General features: G+C 49.3%; 1 protein-coding gene across 5 annotated transcripts in view; it reads left to right on the forward strand.

Annotated features, from left to right (window-relative positions):
- ME3 (malic enzyme 3) overlaps window positions 1-19141 on the forward strand; it is a 224343-nt gene that overhangs the window by 134802 nt on the left and 70400 nt on the right. For all 5 annotated transcript variants that reach the window (XM_042238349.2, XM_027959838.2, XM_027959839.2 and 2 more), the window contains one exon: window positions 10787-10862. In XM_042238349.2, coding sequence (XP_042094283.1) covers window positions 10787-10862 — 76 coding nt within the window. The remainder of the gene's footprint in view (window positions 1-10786; window positions 10863-19141) is intronic.

Here is a 19141-nt window from a genome sequence, read left to right on the forward strand (position 1 = left end):
CACTTCTATTTTAGGAAACTTCTGAGGGTCCCTCCTCTGCAGGGGGAGATAAGGGCTAAGAGTCTTTTTCTCAAGAAAAAGCATTCTCTTAAGTGAGCGTTATCTTTGTTTTTCTTTCTCAGTGTAACTGAATTCTAAAATTCAAGAGAATTTTCTGGCTCCTGATGAAAAGTGGAGATAGTGTTGTCATTTACAGGCCTTTGCCAGTGGGAGGAAACCTCTCCTGCACTTGCCCTGACAAAATCCCAACAGACTGTTTTAAGACATGTTCAGAGGAGAAATCAGGATCACCCCTGGCTGTGGGCTCTGCACAAAAATTGGATACTGGTGCACTAGCTCCCCTGTAACAAAGGCCCGCAAACAGAGTGGCTGAAAACAGCAGAGATTCATCGTCCCACAGTTCTGGAGGCTGCAGGTCTGACAAGTGTCGACAGAGTCGAGGTCTCTCTGAGATCTGTAGAGGAGTCCTTCCCACTAGCTCCTGTAGTTTGCCAGTGGTCCCTGACATCACTTGGCTTGTAGACACCCGACTACAACCTCTGCCTCCATCACCACACGGCCTTCTTCTCCCCGTATGTCTCCATCTTCGCCTCTTTTCATAAAGACACCAGTCATTTTGGATGGAGTGTGTGCATACCCAGTCGTGTCTGACTCTCTGTGACCCCATGGATTGTAGCCCATCAGGCTCCTCTACCCATGGAATTTTCTAGGCACGAATATTGGGGCGGGTTGCCATTTCCTGCTCCAGAGGATCTTCCCTACCCAGGGATTGAACTCATGACTCCTGTGTCTCCTGCATCGGCAGACGGATTCTTTGCTGCTGAGCCACCTGGGAAACCCCATTTTGAGTGAAAGACCTCCTTAACGGCCTCATCTTTTTTTTATTATTATTATTTTACCTGGAGAAAACCATAATTCCAAAAGACACATGCACCCCAGTGTTCATTGCCACGCTATTTACAATAGCTTGGACATGGAAACGACCTAATGACCTCATCTTAATGACATCTGCAAAGACCCTACTTCCACAGAAGGTACCAGGGGTTAAGGTTTTAGTATGTCTTTTTAGAGGGAGGCACACAATTCAATTCTGAATTGTTTTATTTTCTTGGCTTGGAATTTTCTGTCACCCAGAAAATATTTGGATGTTATAACTTCCTAGTCTAAGTAACCAGTATCAGCCACCATTTGCGAGTGGTTACTGCATGCCAAGCACTATCCCTCTGCCTGACCTGTTGTTTCATTGAATCCTCACAGAAACACATTGAGACAGGTGTTATTGTATGCCCTGTTTCTAACTAAAAACATAGAGGCTCAGCTCTGTCTCATTTCAGCACCCACATTCTGGACCACTCAGCATACCCAACACGTATTTGTCTTCTGGACCACCCGTTGTGTGCTAGGTGCTATGCTGAGCCCCAGGGTTACAGCAGTGAACAAGACCGATGTCGTCCTGCCCTCGTAGAACATGCAGTCTCAAGGGAGGAGCTGTGCACTGAAGACGTTCTGTTCTAAATAACAGCCGCTAACCTGCAGTGCCATAGCACCAGCTCCAAATAGGAATTCTCCTCTGTTGTCACTGCCTGAGCTCTGCTGTAGGAACAGTGATTGCTGAGATGAAGAGTAATGAGAAGATCCCCCAAGAAGGAAGGCTCTTACCTCTGCTTTACCCAGAGCGCCAGTATCTAGATTTACGTAACGGGCATTTCTGAAGGATGCTGTGGCACAGAGTGGCCCGTGGCTAGGTGATGCTGTGGAACACACAGCCCAGAAAGCTTACTCCCTGCTCCTGCATCATGACCCGTGGGTCACCTGGGGCCTGTGCTCAGCGTCATCCCCACTCCAGGGCCGGGTCCTGCAGTAGCCTCTTCTGGAACAGTACCGATGGCCCCAGTGAAGGAGCAGATGGTGAATTACAGACTAGCTTTCCACTCGGACCCCTAAGTGTCAGGTCAGACCTGGAGCAAACATGTCTTCTGGGCCAAATGAGTTTAAGTACGTGAGAGAATAAAGGAGGTATTTGATTTTTGTTAGGCACGAATCCTTTCCCTTCCCTGGCCACATATTTAGCCCAGAACTCCGTTCGGGAGAGGGCTGCGTGCTGTCTCCAGCCGCTTCTGCTCAGGCCCTGCTGTCCAAGCATCGGCTGAGAAGGAACCTGGGTTCTGTTTCTAGAAACCAAAGTAGGAAGGTCCAAATTTGTGAAAGCTGTAAACCAGGGGACAGTGATTTATGTTCCTGGACAATTCTCTGCAGTCTCCCTTTAAACAGTAACCTCCCAAATACACATACAGTATTGTTTTAGGTGTATTTTGTTTCCCTGGTGGCTCAGCAGTAAAGAATCCGCCTTCAGTGCAGGAAACCCAGGTTCGATCCCTGGGTGGGGAAGATCCCCTAGAGAAGAGCATGGGAATCCACTCCAGTATTCTTGCCTGGAGAATCCCATGGACAGAGGAGCCTGGCATGCTATAGTCCATAGGGCCTCAAAGAGGTGGACACAACTCAAAACTTTTCAGGAATGTTCTGTAAAGCAGGGCATATATTCATTTAAGCCCTGATTCCATAGGTTGGCAGCTTGCTGTATTCTTTATATATATATTTATTTTTTTCTTTCCTGAAATTTCAAAATTGTTTCCCTGAAGTAAACAGGAAAAACTTGGGGAAAGTAATCAGAAGCCAAAGTTATTTTTGTTTTTTTTCTTGTTTCAGTCAAGGGCTGTTAACATGAGAGATCCCTGTGAGCGCCTCTCAGACAGAGGCCCATCGTCACAGCGCCAGGAGCAGCCAAGGGCGTCTGTTCTGATTGCTCAGAGGAGTCTTTAGCCTTGATGAGCACTCAGGTTACCGTAGCTCCCTGCAGGGAGCTCAGCACCCAGGGGCTCCCCGGGCTGCCTGCATTCACTCAAAAGCCGGAAGTGCCTGTGCGTCTCAGCGGAGCCAGGCCCAGTGCTCCCTGGACCTCCCCGCCTTCCTGCCCCCTTTCGTGCCCCAGAATAGGCCAAGAGCATCACACCAGCCATCACGGCAGCGTCTCGCGTGGCCGCATTCTGGGTAGGGTTCAGGGTTGTGGAGGGGGCGGTGTGGGTTCTTCTCACCGAGAAGATTGAAACAGACCTAGAGCAAATTGGCACCCAAAATACTAGCCCATTCAGCCAGAAAGGGCCACCAGGAAACCAGAGAGGCCCCGCCCCCGCTCAGAATCCCCATAGAACTCCCAGGATTCTCGAAGCTATCTGACCTGTCCCAAGGTCAGACAGCTACGAGGATTCGCGTGTCTGCAGGCCTTTACAGCGTACAGTGTGTGTGAACTCGCCTTGCTTGGTCCTCGCGGTCACTCCATAATGGAGAAGCCACCGTTCCCACTTTACTGAAGGGAAAACTGAGACACGGAGAGTTGAAGCCAGTCCAGTTCAGTCGCTCAGTCGTGTCCGACTCTGCGACCCCATGAACTGCAGCACGCCAGGCCTCCCTGTCCATCACCAACTCCCGGAGTCCACTCAAACCCATGTCCATAGAGTCAGTGATGCCATCCAGTCATCTCATCCTCCACCGTCCCCTTCTCCTCCTGCCCTCGATCTTTCCCAGCATCAGGGTCTTTTCCAGTGAGTCAGCTCTTCACATCAGGTGGCCAAAGTATTGGAGTTTCAGCTTCAGCATCAGTCCTTCCAATGAATACCCAAGACTGATCTCCTTTAGGACGCACGCCAGCAGGGGCCATAGTAAACTCTTTGAATATGCATTGCCGCAATTGGTCCTTATAACAGGCATGAAGCAGCTCCGGTCAAGTTCTCCATTTTACAGATAAGGAACTGTAGCTTGGGGAAGGGTAACCTGTTCACAGCCACTCGGCCAGGGAGGAGCGAAGGCAGGCAGGCTCTGAACCCTGATGCTGCGGCCGCAGAGCACATATATTTAACCCCTCCTCTCTGCCACCTCCCCCTGCCATTTCTCTGAACTTCTCTGGAGTCGCTTGCACCCTCATCACTCTTAGTGATCTGTTTTATTGGAAGTAATCCCTGAAAATCCCCTTGCCAGTGCCCGGGACTGCATGGGCCAGAGATCTCTGGTGAGACTGAGCAGGTGTGGGTCAGTGCCCCTCCCAGGCACTCAAGTATTCTTCCTGAAGCCACTAAGAAGGAAGGCAGAGAAGTGAGCATCTGCGTTTCTCACTTGGTCAGAACCTCATGACGGCAGAAATAAGAACCAACCCCATCACCATGTATTGCTGGAAAAACTAATGCCCGCCCCATCCTTTGAGTGGAAGTAGTTAAACCTGAAAATAGGTTGCTGAGGGCATCTAAGAGGTCTTCTTCCCTGAAAATACCTACTTTTTGAGCTCGTCTAGATGCAATTTGGGTAGGAAGTGGAGGGATGGGTAAAGGATTTCCCCCTAGGATCCCGCTGGAACCCACAGTCCATTTGTTTAACCTCATAATCCCTCACTCTGCACATTTTACTTCCTCACCAACATGCATCAAGAGAAATCTTTCATCAGTGGTTCCAATGAGCACCTATGATGCTCCTATTTTGGTCCAGGTCCCTAGCTCTTCATTGGGAACTAGGTCTCTGGAAAGAATAGGCAGTCTGGGGCAACAGAAAGAACACTGGACTCAGCATCTTGGTTCAGGTAGGTTCTGCCTCTTGTGAGCTGTGTGACCTCAGGGAAATCACTTCACCTCTCTGAATTTCCATGTCCTCATTTATATAGTGAGGTCTTTGGACTGGATATCTCAAAATCCTCTTCCAGGGCAATCCTTTGGGGAAGATTGGTAGCTGTGAGTTATGTAATAAATGGAAATGCACTTTGAGAAGTCATTAAAAGCTGTTAATATATTTCAGTTTTATTTTTGCACTGTGATCCCTGCAGAGCATAAAATTATATATGCAAAAAAGGACAAAAAAGTCATCTTTTGAAATTTTTGTAGCTCAAATCTCAGTTTAAAAACAATCATTTGAAATGTCCCTCCACCCTCTTCTTATCTGCCACAAAGAGAGCCTATTTTAATGTAGCCGATTATTTCCATAATCATACTTTTCCTGTGTTTAGAATTAATCACTTGAGAGCTTTGCTAAGGTCTGAAATGGTGCCTGAATCTTATCCCTTAACATGTGAGCTTTTTGCTAAATATCATTACTAAACCTCTACCATGTAAAAAGTAATGTTGAGAAGAGGAGTTGTTTGGCTCTAAGGGACATTTCCAAAACAGGTCAGGGTTAAGAACTTCTAGAGGCCAGGAATGCGTCATAAGAATTAATTAACGTGAGTAAATGACTTCCCCAAGGTCACCCGGTGAGTCATCAGTGAGCCTTGGGCTGAGACCTGGTTTTTCCAGCTGGAAAGAATGGGCCCCTTTGTTAGCATTGTTGTTCCACGTGACTAGTTCCAGACGACCTGGCCGGGGAGGGGTGCGGAAATTGCTTATGAATATCAGAACTGCGGCTGTGGAAAAATAGAAGCTAACGAAGAGTCACAGTCCCTAACAAGGCCTCCTCAGGCCAAACCTCAGAGCAGCAGCTGGTTAGGAAGTAGAGAGGGTGCTTCTCTGAAAGGTCCCAGGCATACAGGCTCAACTTGGCCTGCTTACCCTGCTGCTGACACCAAGGCAGATGCATGCATGCATGCTAAGTCACTTCAGTCTTGCCCTACTCTTGTGACCGCATGGACTGTAGCCCACCAAGCTCCTCTGTCTATAGGCTTATCCAGGCAAGAATACTGGAGTGGGCTGCCATGCCCTCTTCCTGGGGATCTTCCCCACCCAGAGATTGAACCAGTGTCTTCTGCACTGCAGGGGGGTTCTTTACCACTGAGCCACTGGGGAAGCCCCCAAGGCAGGTACCAGTATTTAAACTTCAGGATGCCCACCATGTGTGACTGTTTCTCTCATCCAGGGACGTCTTTGAAGTTCATTACTATCAACACAGTGTGATTTTTTTCCAAACTCAAACTGCATAGAGATGATCTTTAGCAACAAGTTCCAGGAAACAAATCTGATTCTTGTTTTTGTCTTGATGGATACAACTAAGTGCCCTATGGTCATTTTAGAGCAGCCCAGAAAATTCCTGGAACTTGCTCTCAAACCTAATGAGTAAGTTAATTCGAAGACCCACATTGTCTCCAGTCAACATGGTGGAAAGAGCCTGGCAACTCCCAAGTCTTAGGCTCTGGAATTTATCTCCCCACTGGCCTGTCCACTGCCTTCATAGATGCATTTCCCTGCTCTGAGCCACAAGCACAGCCCAGTACCACCAAGCCCAGCACACTGATCCCTTGAGCATGATACAACATAGGCCACATGAAAGTTTCTTTCACTCCAACTTACACCCAACTTATACCAAACTCTATACCTTTCATCTTCATCACTCAACCTTCAACCATCCTTGTAGTTCACTTACTCATTTCTCCAAAAATTATGTATGAGTATCTATTATGGACTAGGTTTAGGTATACAGTGGTCAACAGCAACAGAGTAAATGCTTGCCTTGCCCCAGTGAAGTTTACAGTCTGATGAGAGTAGCATTTAACTAAATAACCACATAAATAACTGCAATAGGTTTGTGTGTGTAAGGACGGGATACTTGAGAATTATAACAAAGAGCCCCAAATTTGACTTGGAAGTCATCTGAAAAATAAGTAGGAATTAACTAAGCATATTGATAGAATGCAGAGACCAGGGCTGCCAGGCAAAGGGAACAGTGTAGGAACTGGCCACGGACTAAGACAGTCTTGACACGTGGAGGAATGGAAAGGCCAGTGTGGTCAATGACTGGAGAAAGAAATAAGGATAAAGTGAAGAAGTTGTCAAGGGCCAGACCACACAGGGCCTTGTAGGTGGACCAGGCTGAGGACTTGAGTCTTTGTCCCAAGAACCATGGAAAGACATGAAGGATATTTATCACAGGGGATAACAAAGTAAGCTTTTGGAGTTTTCTGTGGTCCAGTGGTTAGGACTTGGTGGCCCAGGTTCAATCCCTATCAGGAAACTAAGAGCCTGCAAGTTGACAGGCATAGCCAAAAACGCAATAAGGCTTTGATTTCAAGAGCATCGCTCTTTCTTTTGTGTAGATACTAGATTAGGAAGAGAGGATGTCACAAGTTATTGTGGTGCTTTAGGGAACAGCTGTATTGGGAGTCTGGACCAGGTCAGTGGTCTCATGGGTGAAAGAAGTGTATGAACCAGGAGGTAATTCCAGAGCAGACGTGAAGGACTTGGCAGGGGTTACATAGAAGGGGAAAAGGACAGTGTGGACGATGCTCCCGGGGGTCTGGGACTGTTAAACTGCACGCCTGAGGGAAACAGTTACTGCGAAAGGGAACAGGAGAGGAGAATCAGGTTTGTCTTGAGTTTTTTTGTCTTGTCTTTGATTCATAGCGATGCACGTTTAGATCCTAATTTGGTTTTGGACAGGTGAAGGTTAAAGTGCCTTTGAGACATATGAAGGGAGATGGCAGGCAGGCAGTTGAATATGAATGTCTAGAACAATGGCTCTAAGATCAGAGGCACATTTTCTCCCCAGGGAACAGTTACCGACGTCTGGAGAGGTTTTTGGCTCTCACAGCAATGTGGGGGATGCTACTGGCATCTAGTGGGTAGAGACAGGGACGCTGCCCAACGTTCTACAGCGCACATGACATCCCCACCCTCCACAGCAAAGAATTATCCCGCTCAAAATGTCAGTAGTACCAAAAATGAAAAACTCTGGTCTGCAGATCTTTGAGAGTCACTGGCCAAAAGCCTTGGACACTGATGAGACCATATAGAGAAAGAGGAAGAGTGAGAAGGAGAATGGGGCAGTGCAGACTTGGGAGGAGCTCTAACACCTCGTGGGGGGATGATCCAGCAGGAATGTCCTAAGAAGGAGCAGCCTGAGAGGTGGAAGAAAAACCACGAGAGCAGAGTCACCAAAGACAGAGGCTCAAAGGGTCAGATGCTGCTGAGAAGACAAAGGAGACGACGGCCAGAAAGCTGCTTGTATTTCTGGAGTGGACATCATCCGGGGCCTTGGCAAGAGCAGTGTTGGCTGCACATTATTAAGTAACGACAGGTTTCAGGGGAAGATGGGAAAATGGAAGCGGCTCGTGCAGACAGCGCTTCCAAGAAGTTTAGCCGTGGGAGGGAGGAGAAGGAAGAAACCGCCTTGGCAACGAACGTGGAAGTCAAGAATAGTTTGGAGTTCAGTGGTGTTTTTCTTGTTTTAGTTTGTTTAAATTTTTTATTATGGATGGTGTCTAACATAGATAAAGTAAGCAGGCTATTATAATAGACCTCTCTGTACCCTGAATTCTGTGAACTCCGGATTGTTTTGTTTCTCAGAAGAGTAATTTTTATTTTTGTTGTTGTTGTTCAGTTGCTGAGTCGTGTCCAACTCTTTGTGACCCCAGGAACTGCAGCACGCCAGGCTTTCCTTTCCTTCACTATCTCCCGGAGTTTACTCAAATTCATGTTGGTGGATTCGGGTGATACCATCCAGCCGTCTCATCCACTACCACCCTCTTCTCCTGCCCTCAGTCTTTCCCAACAACAGGGTCTTTCCCAATAAATCCACTCTTCATATCAGGTGGTAAAGTATTGGAGCTTGAGCCTCAGCATCAGTCCTTCCAATGAATACCCAGGACTGATCTCCTTTAGGATGGACTGGTTGGATCTCCTTGCAGTCCAAGGGACTCTCAAGAGTCTTTTCCAACACCACAATTCAAAAGCATCAATTCTTTGGTGCTCAGCCTTCTTTATGGTCCAGCTCTCACGTCCGTACATGACTACTGAAAAACCGTAGCTTTGACTATACAGACCTTTATTGGCAAAGTGATGTCTCTGCTTTTTAATGTGATGTCTAGGTTTGTCATAACGTTTCTTCCAAGAAGCAAGCCTCTTTTAATTTAATGGCTGCCGTCACCATCCACAGTGATTTTGGAGTCTAAGTAGGCTGGACTCAAGTTCCAAACTCTGTCCCTACTGATGGGCAGCAGTGGAAATCTCTGCTGGATTCTTTCAGTGTCCAGCTGAAGTTTTTTTGTTTTGTTTTGTTTTGTTTTGCCAGACCCTTGAGTATATATAGTTGAATCATCAGCCAGTTATTTGGGCAGGTTTTATATACAAACTTGGATGTTCATCCTTCCTGCATCTCCCTCCCTTCCAGAACTTTCCCCTTCACTTTCTGAGTGCTCTACCAGCTGTAACTCACTTCTCTGACACCTCAAACTAGTAGGACTGAGGCTTTCTGCTGCCGCAAGTTACTTGTGTGTTAGACTGCCCTCAAGCAAAAGCCACAAATTGGCAGACCTCAAAGCATATAATTCCTGCTCTCAGAGGCAGATTCCTCTCGTTTCTGACTGTTTCAGGCTCTGTAATTTTCACTGCAATGGGAGGATTGGCTGTAGATACGGAAGTGTATAGGTTTGCTCGTGGAAAACTGACAAGAGATGCTTCCTGTGACATCACAGACACGGTCACTAGGGCAGTGAGGGAAAAGGTGAGGCAGTTGGAGGTCTGACAGCAAAGAAGTTAAAACAGTCTTTGCAAAGAGTGAAGAGTGAATTTTGATCAGAGAAACACTGTAGGCATGGAGACCGGTTAATGCTGAGAGTCTGGGTTGACGCCAAGAGTGGATGGTGGGGCGATCAGTCTGCCCTGTAGCAGGGCTGTCTCCATCTGCTCTCGTTGGCCTGGCTGGGAAGGCACAGGGAGCGGAAAGTGGGTTTTCTTAAGGGTGAGGGTTTCACAAGACGGTAGGACCGAAGAACAGGTCCATGGTGTTTACAGTGTTAACGAGGGCATGACTTCAGTAATGGGTCACAGAATCCAAGCAGCTGGTGAAGCCGGGGCTGCCGTTTGGGGGAAGCACTCTGATTTAGGCAGGGCAAGCAGAACAGGGAACCACACTTCCAACACACACTTCCCCAACCCTCTCACACTGGCAAAAACAGACTGAGTGTTTGGGCCTGGGTACTTCACAACTCAAAGGAGCCTCTCTCTCTTGGGTGCATTGGTCAAAAAAAAAAAAAGTGGTGAGGGAGAAAGAAGTGGTCCAGACCACTTGTCATCCTCTGCAGCACCCACAACCTCCCCACTAGGCACACTTGTCTTCTCACCACTGATCCCAGGACAGGAGATTCATATCCACAGACTTAGGTCCAAACATTAGAAGTTCAAAGTCAAGCCAACAAACTGTCAAGTAAAATATGTTTCATCCTCCTACTTTACAGATATATCTTCATATGGTCTGGAAGGCCAAGTTTGAATTTAGAATTCTCAGATTCAAGTGGTACAGAGGAAATGGGCTCGTGGCTGGCAGCCCGCCCCTTTCTGTCCCCAGCTCCATCCTCCACGGCAAGGGACCACGTGGACATGTATCTGAACATCACCGCCCACACATCCAATTCCAGGCATGGCCCCAGGCTCGGGGACCCACCCACTGCAGTGTGGTCTGTCCTTGGAAGGGGGTACCCAGAGAAGAGGCCCACACAGCCCCTGAAGGCAGCCTGGGACCACTCAGGGAGATAATTCTGGGGTCCTGGGTGCCTGGTCTAGGGGGAGAAAGGTACAGGCTGCGGCGAGCACAGACTCCAGGTAGATACATCCCTTGGCCCCATGGAGCCCTTCCCCTGTGGGGAGCAGTTGAAGGAAGCCCAGTGCAGGGTCCTGTAAACTAGTTGGACTTTGAACAGGGACCCCCTCAGCCCAGATCTGTGGCCAAAATTAAGTGATACAGTGATACACAGTACTTGTGGTCCCTGCTGTGTTCCTGGTCTGACTGGTCTGTCTGTGTGCGTGTGCTTTATTTTTCCTAGTGGGCTGTTTATCACCATTCATGACAAGGGCCACCTCGCAACAATGCTGAACTCTTGGCCAGAAGACGATATTAAGGTATGATCCTGCTTTCTTTGCTATTGCTCTCTTGTTGGATGAATCCTTTCAGCCTGCGCTAGTCATTCTGAGCTCTAAAAGGGGCCATGGCAACACTGAAGACAGGACACCAAATCCATTCCCCCAGTCCCAGGCCATAGTCCAGTTATAGACAAGCACAAATGCACCATGGAGTGAAGGCTTGCATTAACCAGATACCCTTGTGAAACTGTCTGTCATCATCGTCATCATTATTAATAGTAGTACTAGTGCAGGTATTGAGTACTAGCTGAATAGTCACTGCTGCTTTCCATCGTGGGTTCAGGTAAAATCCAGCATGGACCCTCTTCTCAAGTAGCTAACTTTTCATGAGAAAAGTAAGAGAGAGAGACTCAAAAGACTAACAGGTGGAACTTGATCAGAGATTAATGAGGCACACAGAAGAGCTGGGGCTGTTCAAAGAGTTTCCTTTCAGTCAGGGTAATCTGGGAAGACTTCATGGAAGAGGTGACATTGGAGCAAAGCATTGAGTTGAGGGGTAGAATTTGGACAGTCAGGCATTGGAGGGACTAGGATGGAGGGCAGGGACATTCTGCACCAAGAGAAAAGGTTTATGATGAGCAACATCTTCACACCTGGGTGTGCAGAGCAGTGTATGTGTTGGGTGGGGGAGCAGTGTGGGAGAGAAGGGATGTATGTGCAGAGTGACAAAAGGAACCTGGCACTGTTTCCAGTTTTACTGAAAACAGTTAAGGAGAAAAGTATTTTTATATAATAAATGATATAATATAGAAGGCAAAATCAGTGCACCTTTGAAGAAAATCGTTAGCCTCTGGCTGTGTAGCCAGATCTCTTCTCGTGGGGACTTTTGTGGAAGATTTCAGGGACTCTGGGTTCTAAGATCACCGTCACTTCTGCAAACAAATCTTATTGAATGACGCCATGCATGTGTGTGTGCTAAGTCGATTCAGTCATGTCCGACTCTGTGACCCTGTGGACTGTAAATCACCTACTATTGGAGGTATCCAAGGAGGGACCACATGATCACTTGATGTATTGTAAAAGAGGTGTGAACCTCAGCCCAGGGCAGAAAGGCATTGGGCTAAAGGAATATCTCCTCTATGTCTCTTCACATCTATGATTCTATAATCCTGTATTTGAAATTTGTAAAGATTGTATCTAGAAAGGAATATACTTAAAAGGAAACTAAGTAACTGTTAGGTCAGATCCCATCACCTTATCAGGCCCCAGGACAGGATGTCTCTCTGTGGCCCACCACTGTGCTCCCAGCACCCGTTACAGTGCTGGTGCATTGTTTTTGTTGCTTAGTTGCTCAGTCCTGTCTGACTCTTTCGACCCCACGGACTGTAGCCACCAGGCTCCCCTGTCCATGGATTCTCCAGGCAAGAATACTGGAGTGGGCTGCCATGCCCTGCCCCAGGAGATCTTGCAGACCCAGGAAGGACCCGCATCTCTTAGGTCTCCTGCCTTGGCAGGCAGGTTCTTTACCACTAGGGCCACCTGGGAAGCCCCTGCAAACAAATGGTTGAAGCAATACAGAACATCCCCTGGCTGCCTGGTGGGGGCGTTTCTGGCACAGGAGCAGGGGAGGGACTGGAGCAGATCACACCCAGTTTCTGTCCCTCCCAAGGCGAAGCTGAGATGCTGACAGTCGTTTTCTCCCTCCCTCCCTCCCAGCCCGTTCCCTGGGCCACCTCCCTCCACCAGGCACCAAGCGCAGCTTCTCTCTGACCACCTCTCCTGGGTTCCACCCACTTCTGGCCTCTTGGGGGTGTGGTGGGGTTCAGAACCACAGCAAGGAGGACAGGACCTTGGCTCTTGGGAGCCAGGTTGGCGCCACAGCCAGGGCCCTTGGATTCCAGTCCTAACCTCAGTGAAGAGCTCGGATGGAACATTTCCAGCTGGGTGTAATGTGCCCTGGGGCTTCCCAGGTGGCTCAGTGGTAAAGAATCCATATCCCAGTGCTGGAGACGGAAGAGACTCGGGTTCGATCCCTGGGACGGGAAGATCCCCTGGAGGAGGGCATGGCAACCCACTCTAGTATTCTTGCCTGGAGAATCCCGTGGACAGGGGAGCCTGGTGGGCTACAGTCCATGGGGTCGAAAGAGTCAGACAGGACTGAGCAACTAAGCAGTCTAAGTTCTCCAGGCAAGAATACTGGAGTGGGTTACCATGCCCTCCTCCAGGGGATCTTCCCAACCCAGGGATAGAACCCAGGTCTCCCACACTACAGGCAGAGTCCTTACTGTCTGAGCCACCAGGAAAGCCCAAGAATACTACAGTGGGCAGCCTATCCCTTCTCCAGGGGATCTTCCTGACTCAAGAATTGAACCTACTTCTCTTGTGTCTCCTGCACTGGCCGGCAGATTCTTTACTCCTAGCGCCACCTGCTATGGGGAGTTTAAAAGAATGATGAAAAGATATCCCCTCTTAACCAGTAAGGAAAAAAAGCTCTCCTTCCTTCCCCCAGACTAGCACAGGGCCTTGAGGGCTCATGGGCTGGATTTCAGGTTCCCATCTCTCCTCCTGTCAGGGAATAACTTACAAAGCTGCACCCAGAGCTCTGCTCCGAGGAGTGCAGAATAGGGAGAACACAGACCCTGACCCCAAAGGGCTTCCCTCCACTTGAGAAATCGAGATATGAATTCAAACTTGAACCTTAGCTGCTCAGTATTTGTTGACTTCAACCAACATATTTTAAGAACCTTGCAAGTACTAAGTGCTACTTACCAGAGAGTTGAAGACAGCACCTGTTGTGATTTTAGAGGAGAAACAGGGGCTTTGGGGTCATTCTGGAAGAGGTGGAATGAGGCAGGGCTCAGACAAGGAGAAGCATTCAGTGCCTCTAGGGAAAGCGCGAGTTGCATGAGCCAGTGCGTCTAATTCAGCTGTGTTCAACAGCTATTTGGTGGTGGTGGTGGTTTAGTCGCTCCTCTGTGTCTGACTCTCTGTGACCCTGTGGACTGTAGCCCGCCAGGCTCCTCTGTCCGCGGGATTTTCCAGGCAAGAAAACTGGAGTGGTTTGCCATCCCCTTCTCCAGGGGATCTTCCTGACCCAGGAATCAAACCCAGGTCTCCTGCATTGCAGGCGGATTCTTTACTGACTGAGCTATGAGGGAAGCCCAACAGCCATTTAGTAAACATCTATTCTGTAAGATTTCCCTGAGGGCTTGGGGATAAAGATGGTATACAGGCATCTCAAGGAGCTTGAAGTCCAGTTAGACTGACCCAGAAACAATTCCACTGAGCGACTAACACTTTGAGACTATGTAAATAAAATGTCCAACAAGGCTTCCCTGGTGGCTCAGATGGTAAAGAATCTGCCTGCAGTATAGGAGACCCAAGTTTGATCCCTGAGTTAAGAAGATCCGCTGGAGAAGAACATGGCAACCCACTCCAGTATTCTTGCCTGGAGAATCCCATGGACAGAGGAGCCTGGTGGGCTACAGTCCATGGGGTCGCACAGAGTTGGACATGACTGAGCGGCTAACACTTTGAGATGTTCTGTCTGTGCTGCCGAAGAGAGGAGTGTGGGAATAAGGAGCAACAGGGTCGCCTGACCACTCACCCTGTGGTACCCCAGAGCGGATGGGTGAATCCCTGGGGCCCCCACCTCCCCTCCACGCAGAACTGCTGTTCCACTTTGCAGAAACCCTGAGGTCGTCTTGGAAGCTATGTAGAAGAGTCGGCTCTGGCTTTGCAACCAGGCAGACCTGGGTTCTGGGTTCTGGTCTTGGATCTTCCATTTAGCTGCCGTGTGGGCTGATAGCCTCTCTGACCTCACAGCAGAAAATCGTGAGGGCCAACTCTGATGAAGTCTGCACTGTACGGACGGGCACTGGGGTGGGCATTGCCATCGCTGGAGAGGGCCATAAGCCCACACAGCAAGGCTGTGGGGAGACTGCAGGGGCCTGAGGGCGGCCGAGGAGGGCATCCCCTCACCTGGGGGCAGCAGACCACAAAAGCACAACCAGGCAATTTGGCTCTCAGACACTATTGCTTTTCAGTGATTTTTGAGATTTTTTAAATTTGTAGGCAACATTTTAAACCTAAGAGACTTCATTTGAAAAAAAAAAAAAAAACCACAATTTTAAAACCCTGAATTTCTGACTTCTCTAGAAAAGCCAGGAGCTGTGAATACTGGGCCCCTGGTTTGTCGTGTGTACAAGTCAATTGGGCTTCCCTGGTGGCTCAGATGGTAAAGAATCTGCCTGCAATGCAGGAGACCCAGGTTTGAACCCTAGGTCAGGAAGATCCCCTGGAGAAGGGCATGGCTACCCACTCCAGTATTCTTGCCTGGAGAATTCCATGGACAGAATGACTCACACACACACACACACACACACACACACACACACACACACACACACACACACACACACACAAGTCAGTTAGGACCGATCAGGCTGCCCCCAGTCACCACCCTGCCCCATGACAACATTTTTCTGGAGGGTGCTTCCCTCTCACTCCAGGACTACCCTTCCAAAAGTTCAGAATCTTCTAAGCCACAGCCTTTGTTGTTTATTGGTGAAGTGATGCCCACGGTCCCCGCTAGTAAGTGTCGCTGCCAGCCAGAGCCCAGCAGCTGAGCAGGGCAGGCAGAGCTTTTCAAGGAGCAGGTCTTTCTGCACCCTCATATAGTTCGCCTCTTGGCTGGAGGGGAGGGGTGACCCGGAGATGCTTCTGTGGGCTTCCCTGGTGGTCCAGCGATTAAGAATCCACCTTCCAGTGCAAGGGACATGGTTTGATCCCTGGTCTGAGAAGATTCCACATGCAGAGCAACTAAGCCCATATACCACAGTTACTGCACGTGTGCTCTGGAGCCTGGGAGCCACAACTGCTGTACCCACGTGCTGCAACCACTGAAGCCCGCCCTAGAGCCTGTGCTCTGCAACAGAGGAAACCTCCACAGCGGGAGTCGGCTCACCGTGACTAGAGAAAGCCAAGGCGCAGCCACGAAGACCCAGCACAGCCAAAAATAAACAAACGAACTGAAAGAAACCCACCGTGAGCTACCGCAGCATGTCCATCAGCATGGCAGGAAGTGGGAAAGGAGGGGTGGCAAGGATACGGAGCAGTTGGAGCTCTTGTTCGTTGTCGACGGGTATATAAAGTGGGACCACAGCGTTGGAAGAAAAGCCAGGTAGTCTTTAAAAAGAGGAGAGAGAGATACGCTTCTGAAAGAGCTCAGAAAATAAAACAGGACTTTCTCTGGTTTCCCAGCCGGAAAGCAGGACTGCAGACTGAGCAGGAAGAGGAGTAGGCTGTCAGGGAAGTAAGGTCACGGTCTCAGGCTGGGGGACCATGGGGTTTGGGGGGCTCCTCTCTCGCAGGGAGGGAGAGCCGCCTGCCCCGCCTCTCCCCAGAGCCCTGCAGTGTAAATCACAGAGGGGACTGAGAACTGCTTTTCGGACTCTTTCCCACAGAGGCCATTTCCCGGAGCCGGGAGGAAGGCTCGGCTCAGAAGGGCCCTCTTTCTCAACAGCTTTCCCAGGCTCCTAAATCCCTCCTTCATCCCAGACCTAACAGCTAACAGTGCCGAGAGGCGGCTGAGCCCTGGATCCAAGGGCGCATCCCCTGCCTATGGGCACCAGCCTCTTGGGCCTTGAAACCTGGACCAGACTTAGTGCCAAGTGCCTGCCTGCCTTGCCCACACCCACCAAGGGGTAAGCCCCAGTCAGTGTCAGAAGTTGGATTTCCCCGGAAACATTTCTCTTGGGTGGAGATCAGCGTGTTAGGAAGGGCTCTTGGGATCAGCCTCTGGAAGGAAAGGAGGCAGGACAGAGGACAGGGAGACGTTGGGCTGAGTCGGGGGGCCCAGGAGACCCAGCAGGGTGCCAGGGGAGGTTCAGGAGCGGGGATGGCTCTTCCGTCATCCCGAGTTGGGCCAAGGGGTCCCTCGGTCCTTGGCTGTGGGCTGCTGCCCTGGGAACGGAGCGTGACAGTGATCAAGGTAGCTCTCCTCAGTCGAGCAGGAACCCAAGCAGGCTGAGAGTACAGCTCGGGCAATGACCCCTTCTCTCCTCTGAGGGGGTCTGGACAGCACAGCACCGCATCCACTTGCCAGCATCCCGCTAAGTGCTTTATACGGACGAACTCACTGGCTTCTCCCAGCGACCCTCCAAGAGGCAGGAATTATTGTCACCCCCGTGTTATAGACAAGGCAACTGGGAGGTTAGGTTCAATGCCAGTGAGGGATGGAACCAAGATTTGAAACCACAGCCTGGGCATTATTTCCTGGGGAGAGGAGAAGAGGCAGAGGGGAGGAGGAGATGGGAAGGGTGAGAGAGAAGGAGGAGGAGGGAGAGGGCCTCTCACACAGTGCTGAGGGCGGCCCACGCCCAGAGCTTCAAGCCCAGGGTAACCAGAGCCGGGGCAGGCCAGGAGACGGGGCCCTTGCATCGGTCTTGGGTCAGCCCCTCTGGGGCCAGGCAGGCTGAGGGAGGTGGACAGTAAGTCAGAAGCCGTTTGGACAGAGGAAGAAGGGAGCACAGCATCCCCCAGTCATCCGAATCTTCTCCTTGTTATCAGAAATACCGAGGGGTCACGAGCTGTAAAGGCCATCCAGGGGTGGTAACTGTGATGCTGTGGTTCAGGGTAGCCATCGCCAGGCTCTGAAACCCCAGGCTGCAGCTCCAGCTTGCACTCAGCCTTCTGACTCCCTCCGCTCCTGTGGTCCCAGGCCCAGGTCCCCTGATGTCACGAAAAACAGGAGGCAGCGTCTTCTCTCTGAACTTGCCTGTCTTCTCCAGGTCTGAATTCAGTCCCGAGAAGAGCCTTTGCTCTCTCTGTTGGGCCAATCACATTGTCCATCGTTTACTGAGTTCAGGTTGCATTGCAGGTCCCAAGCCAAGTGCTAAAGAATCAAAGAGGACAGGATCCTTTACTTGCCCTTGAGTTGCTATGAAAGACAAGGACATAGATAAAACTGTCATACAAAGAAGACAGGCTTAGGTGACACGGGAGATTAAAACGCTACAGGAATTCAGAGCTGGGAGTGATATGTTCCAGAAGGGAAGCTTCATATGGAGGAAAGTGTCTTTTGAACTGTTCCTTGAAACATGTAAGGATGGTAGGATTTGGATCAAGGAGGTATAGGGATTGAGGCGTAAAATAGCATGTAGGCTAGAAAACACATACCTTATACAAGATTAGCAGTATTTCCATTTGGGTGCAGCATGGAATGGATAAAAAGGGAAATTCAAAGAGTAGATTGGACGTAGATCATGGAAGGCCTTAAGTGTCAGTTGGAGATGTTTGAGCTTTATTTTAGAGGCATCAGGAGCCATTGGAGGTGTGGGGGCAAGAAAACGACAGATCGAGGTGTGCTTTGAAAAACGAAATGGGATAAGGAGACGCAGGAGTAGAAAGACCAGGTGCATGTATGCTGTCTCGAAGTCATGTCCACTGTCTGCGACCCAAGGACTGCAGCCCCCCAGGCTCCTCTGTCCATGGGATTCTCCAGGCAAGAACACCAGAGTGGGTTGCCATTTCCTCCTCCAGGGGATTCTTCCTGACCCAGGGATCAAACCCAGGTCTCTTTCATCTCCTGCACCGGCAGGTGAGTTCTTTACCACTAGCACCACCTGGGAAGCCCATAGAGCCAGACTTTCTTAAAAGTTGCAAGGTCTGCCATCATTTTGTTTTCACGCATTCATTTAACAGACGATTGTTGCATGGCCTTTCTGCGGTGAGGCTGAATTATAGAGCGATGAAACAATTAAAAATTCTAATATGTAGCCTTTGCCCTAAATAATAATCATCAATATAATCATAAGACCAGTGGTCATTTGCCAATCATTTACTTTATTGTACAAGGCCCCTGGTTAAAATGAGACATTTATCATTTAATTTCATCTCTACCCATGGAGTTGCAGAGTCGAATGCAACTGAGTGACTAACAACTTTCATCTTTACCACCTAATGAGTTGGATATTTTAATTATTCTAATGTTATGGGAAATTAAAATTCAGAAAACTTACTGTTTGACCCAAGATTACATATGGTACATTATCAAGAAGCCTAGTTTCAAGTGCTGGCTATTAGATGCCAAAACCCATGCTGTTAACCTTTAGGCTGTTGGGTGAGATAAAATGTGCAGTTTTTAAATGTTAAATAAGAATGCAAATGCTGTCACTATCAAAGGCTTTAATTGCACCTTAGGCAGGGCTTTAGGTGCTTAATTATTGTTTGCAGAAGGTGGGCGGGCAGCCAGGAAGGGTGAGCAGGCCAGGTGCATGGAAAATACAGCAGGTGCTAGCAGCAATCACATTAGGCTG

Source organism: Ovis aries, chromosome 21 (assembly GCF_016772045.2).
Source record: "Ovis aries strain OAR_USU_Benz2616 breed Rambouillet chromosome 21, ARS-UI_Ramb_v3.0, whole genome shotgun sequence".
Taxonomy (NCBI): Eukaryota; Metazoa; Chordata; class Mammalia; order Artiodactyla; family Bovidae; genus Ovis; species Ovis aries.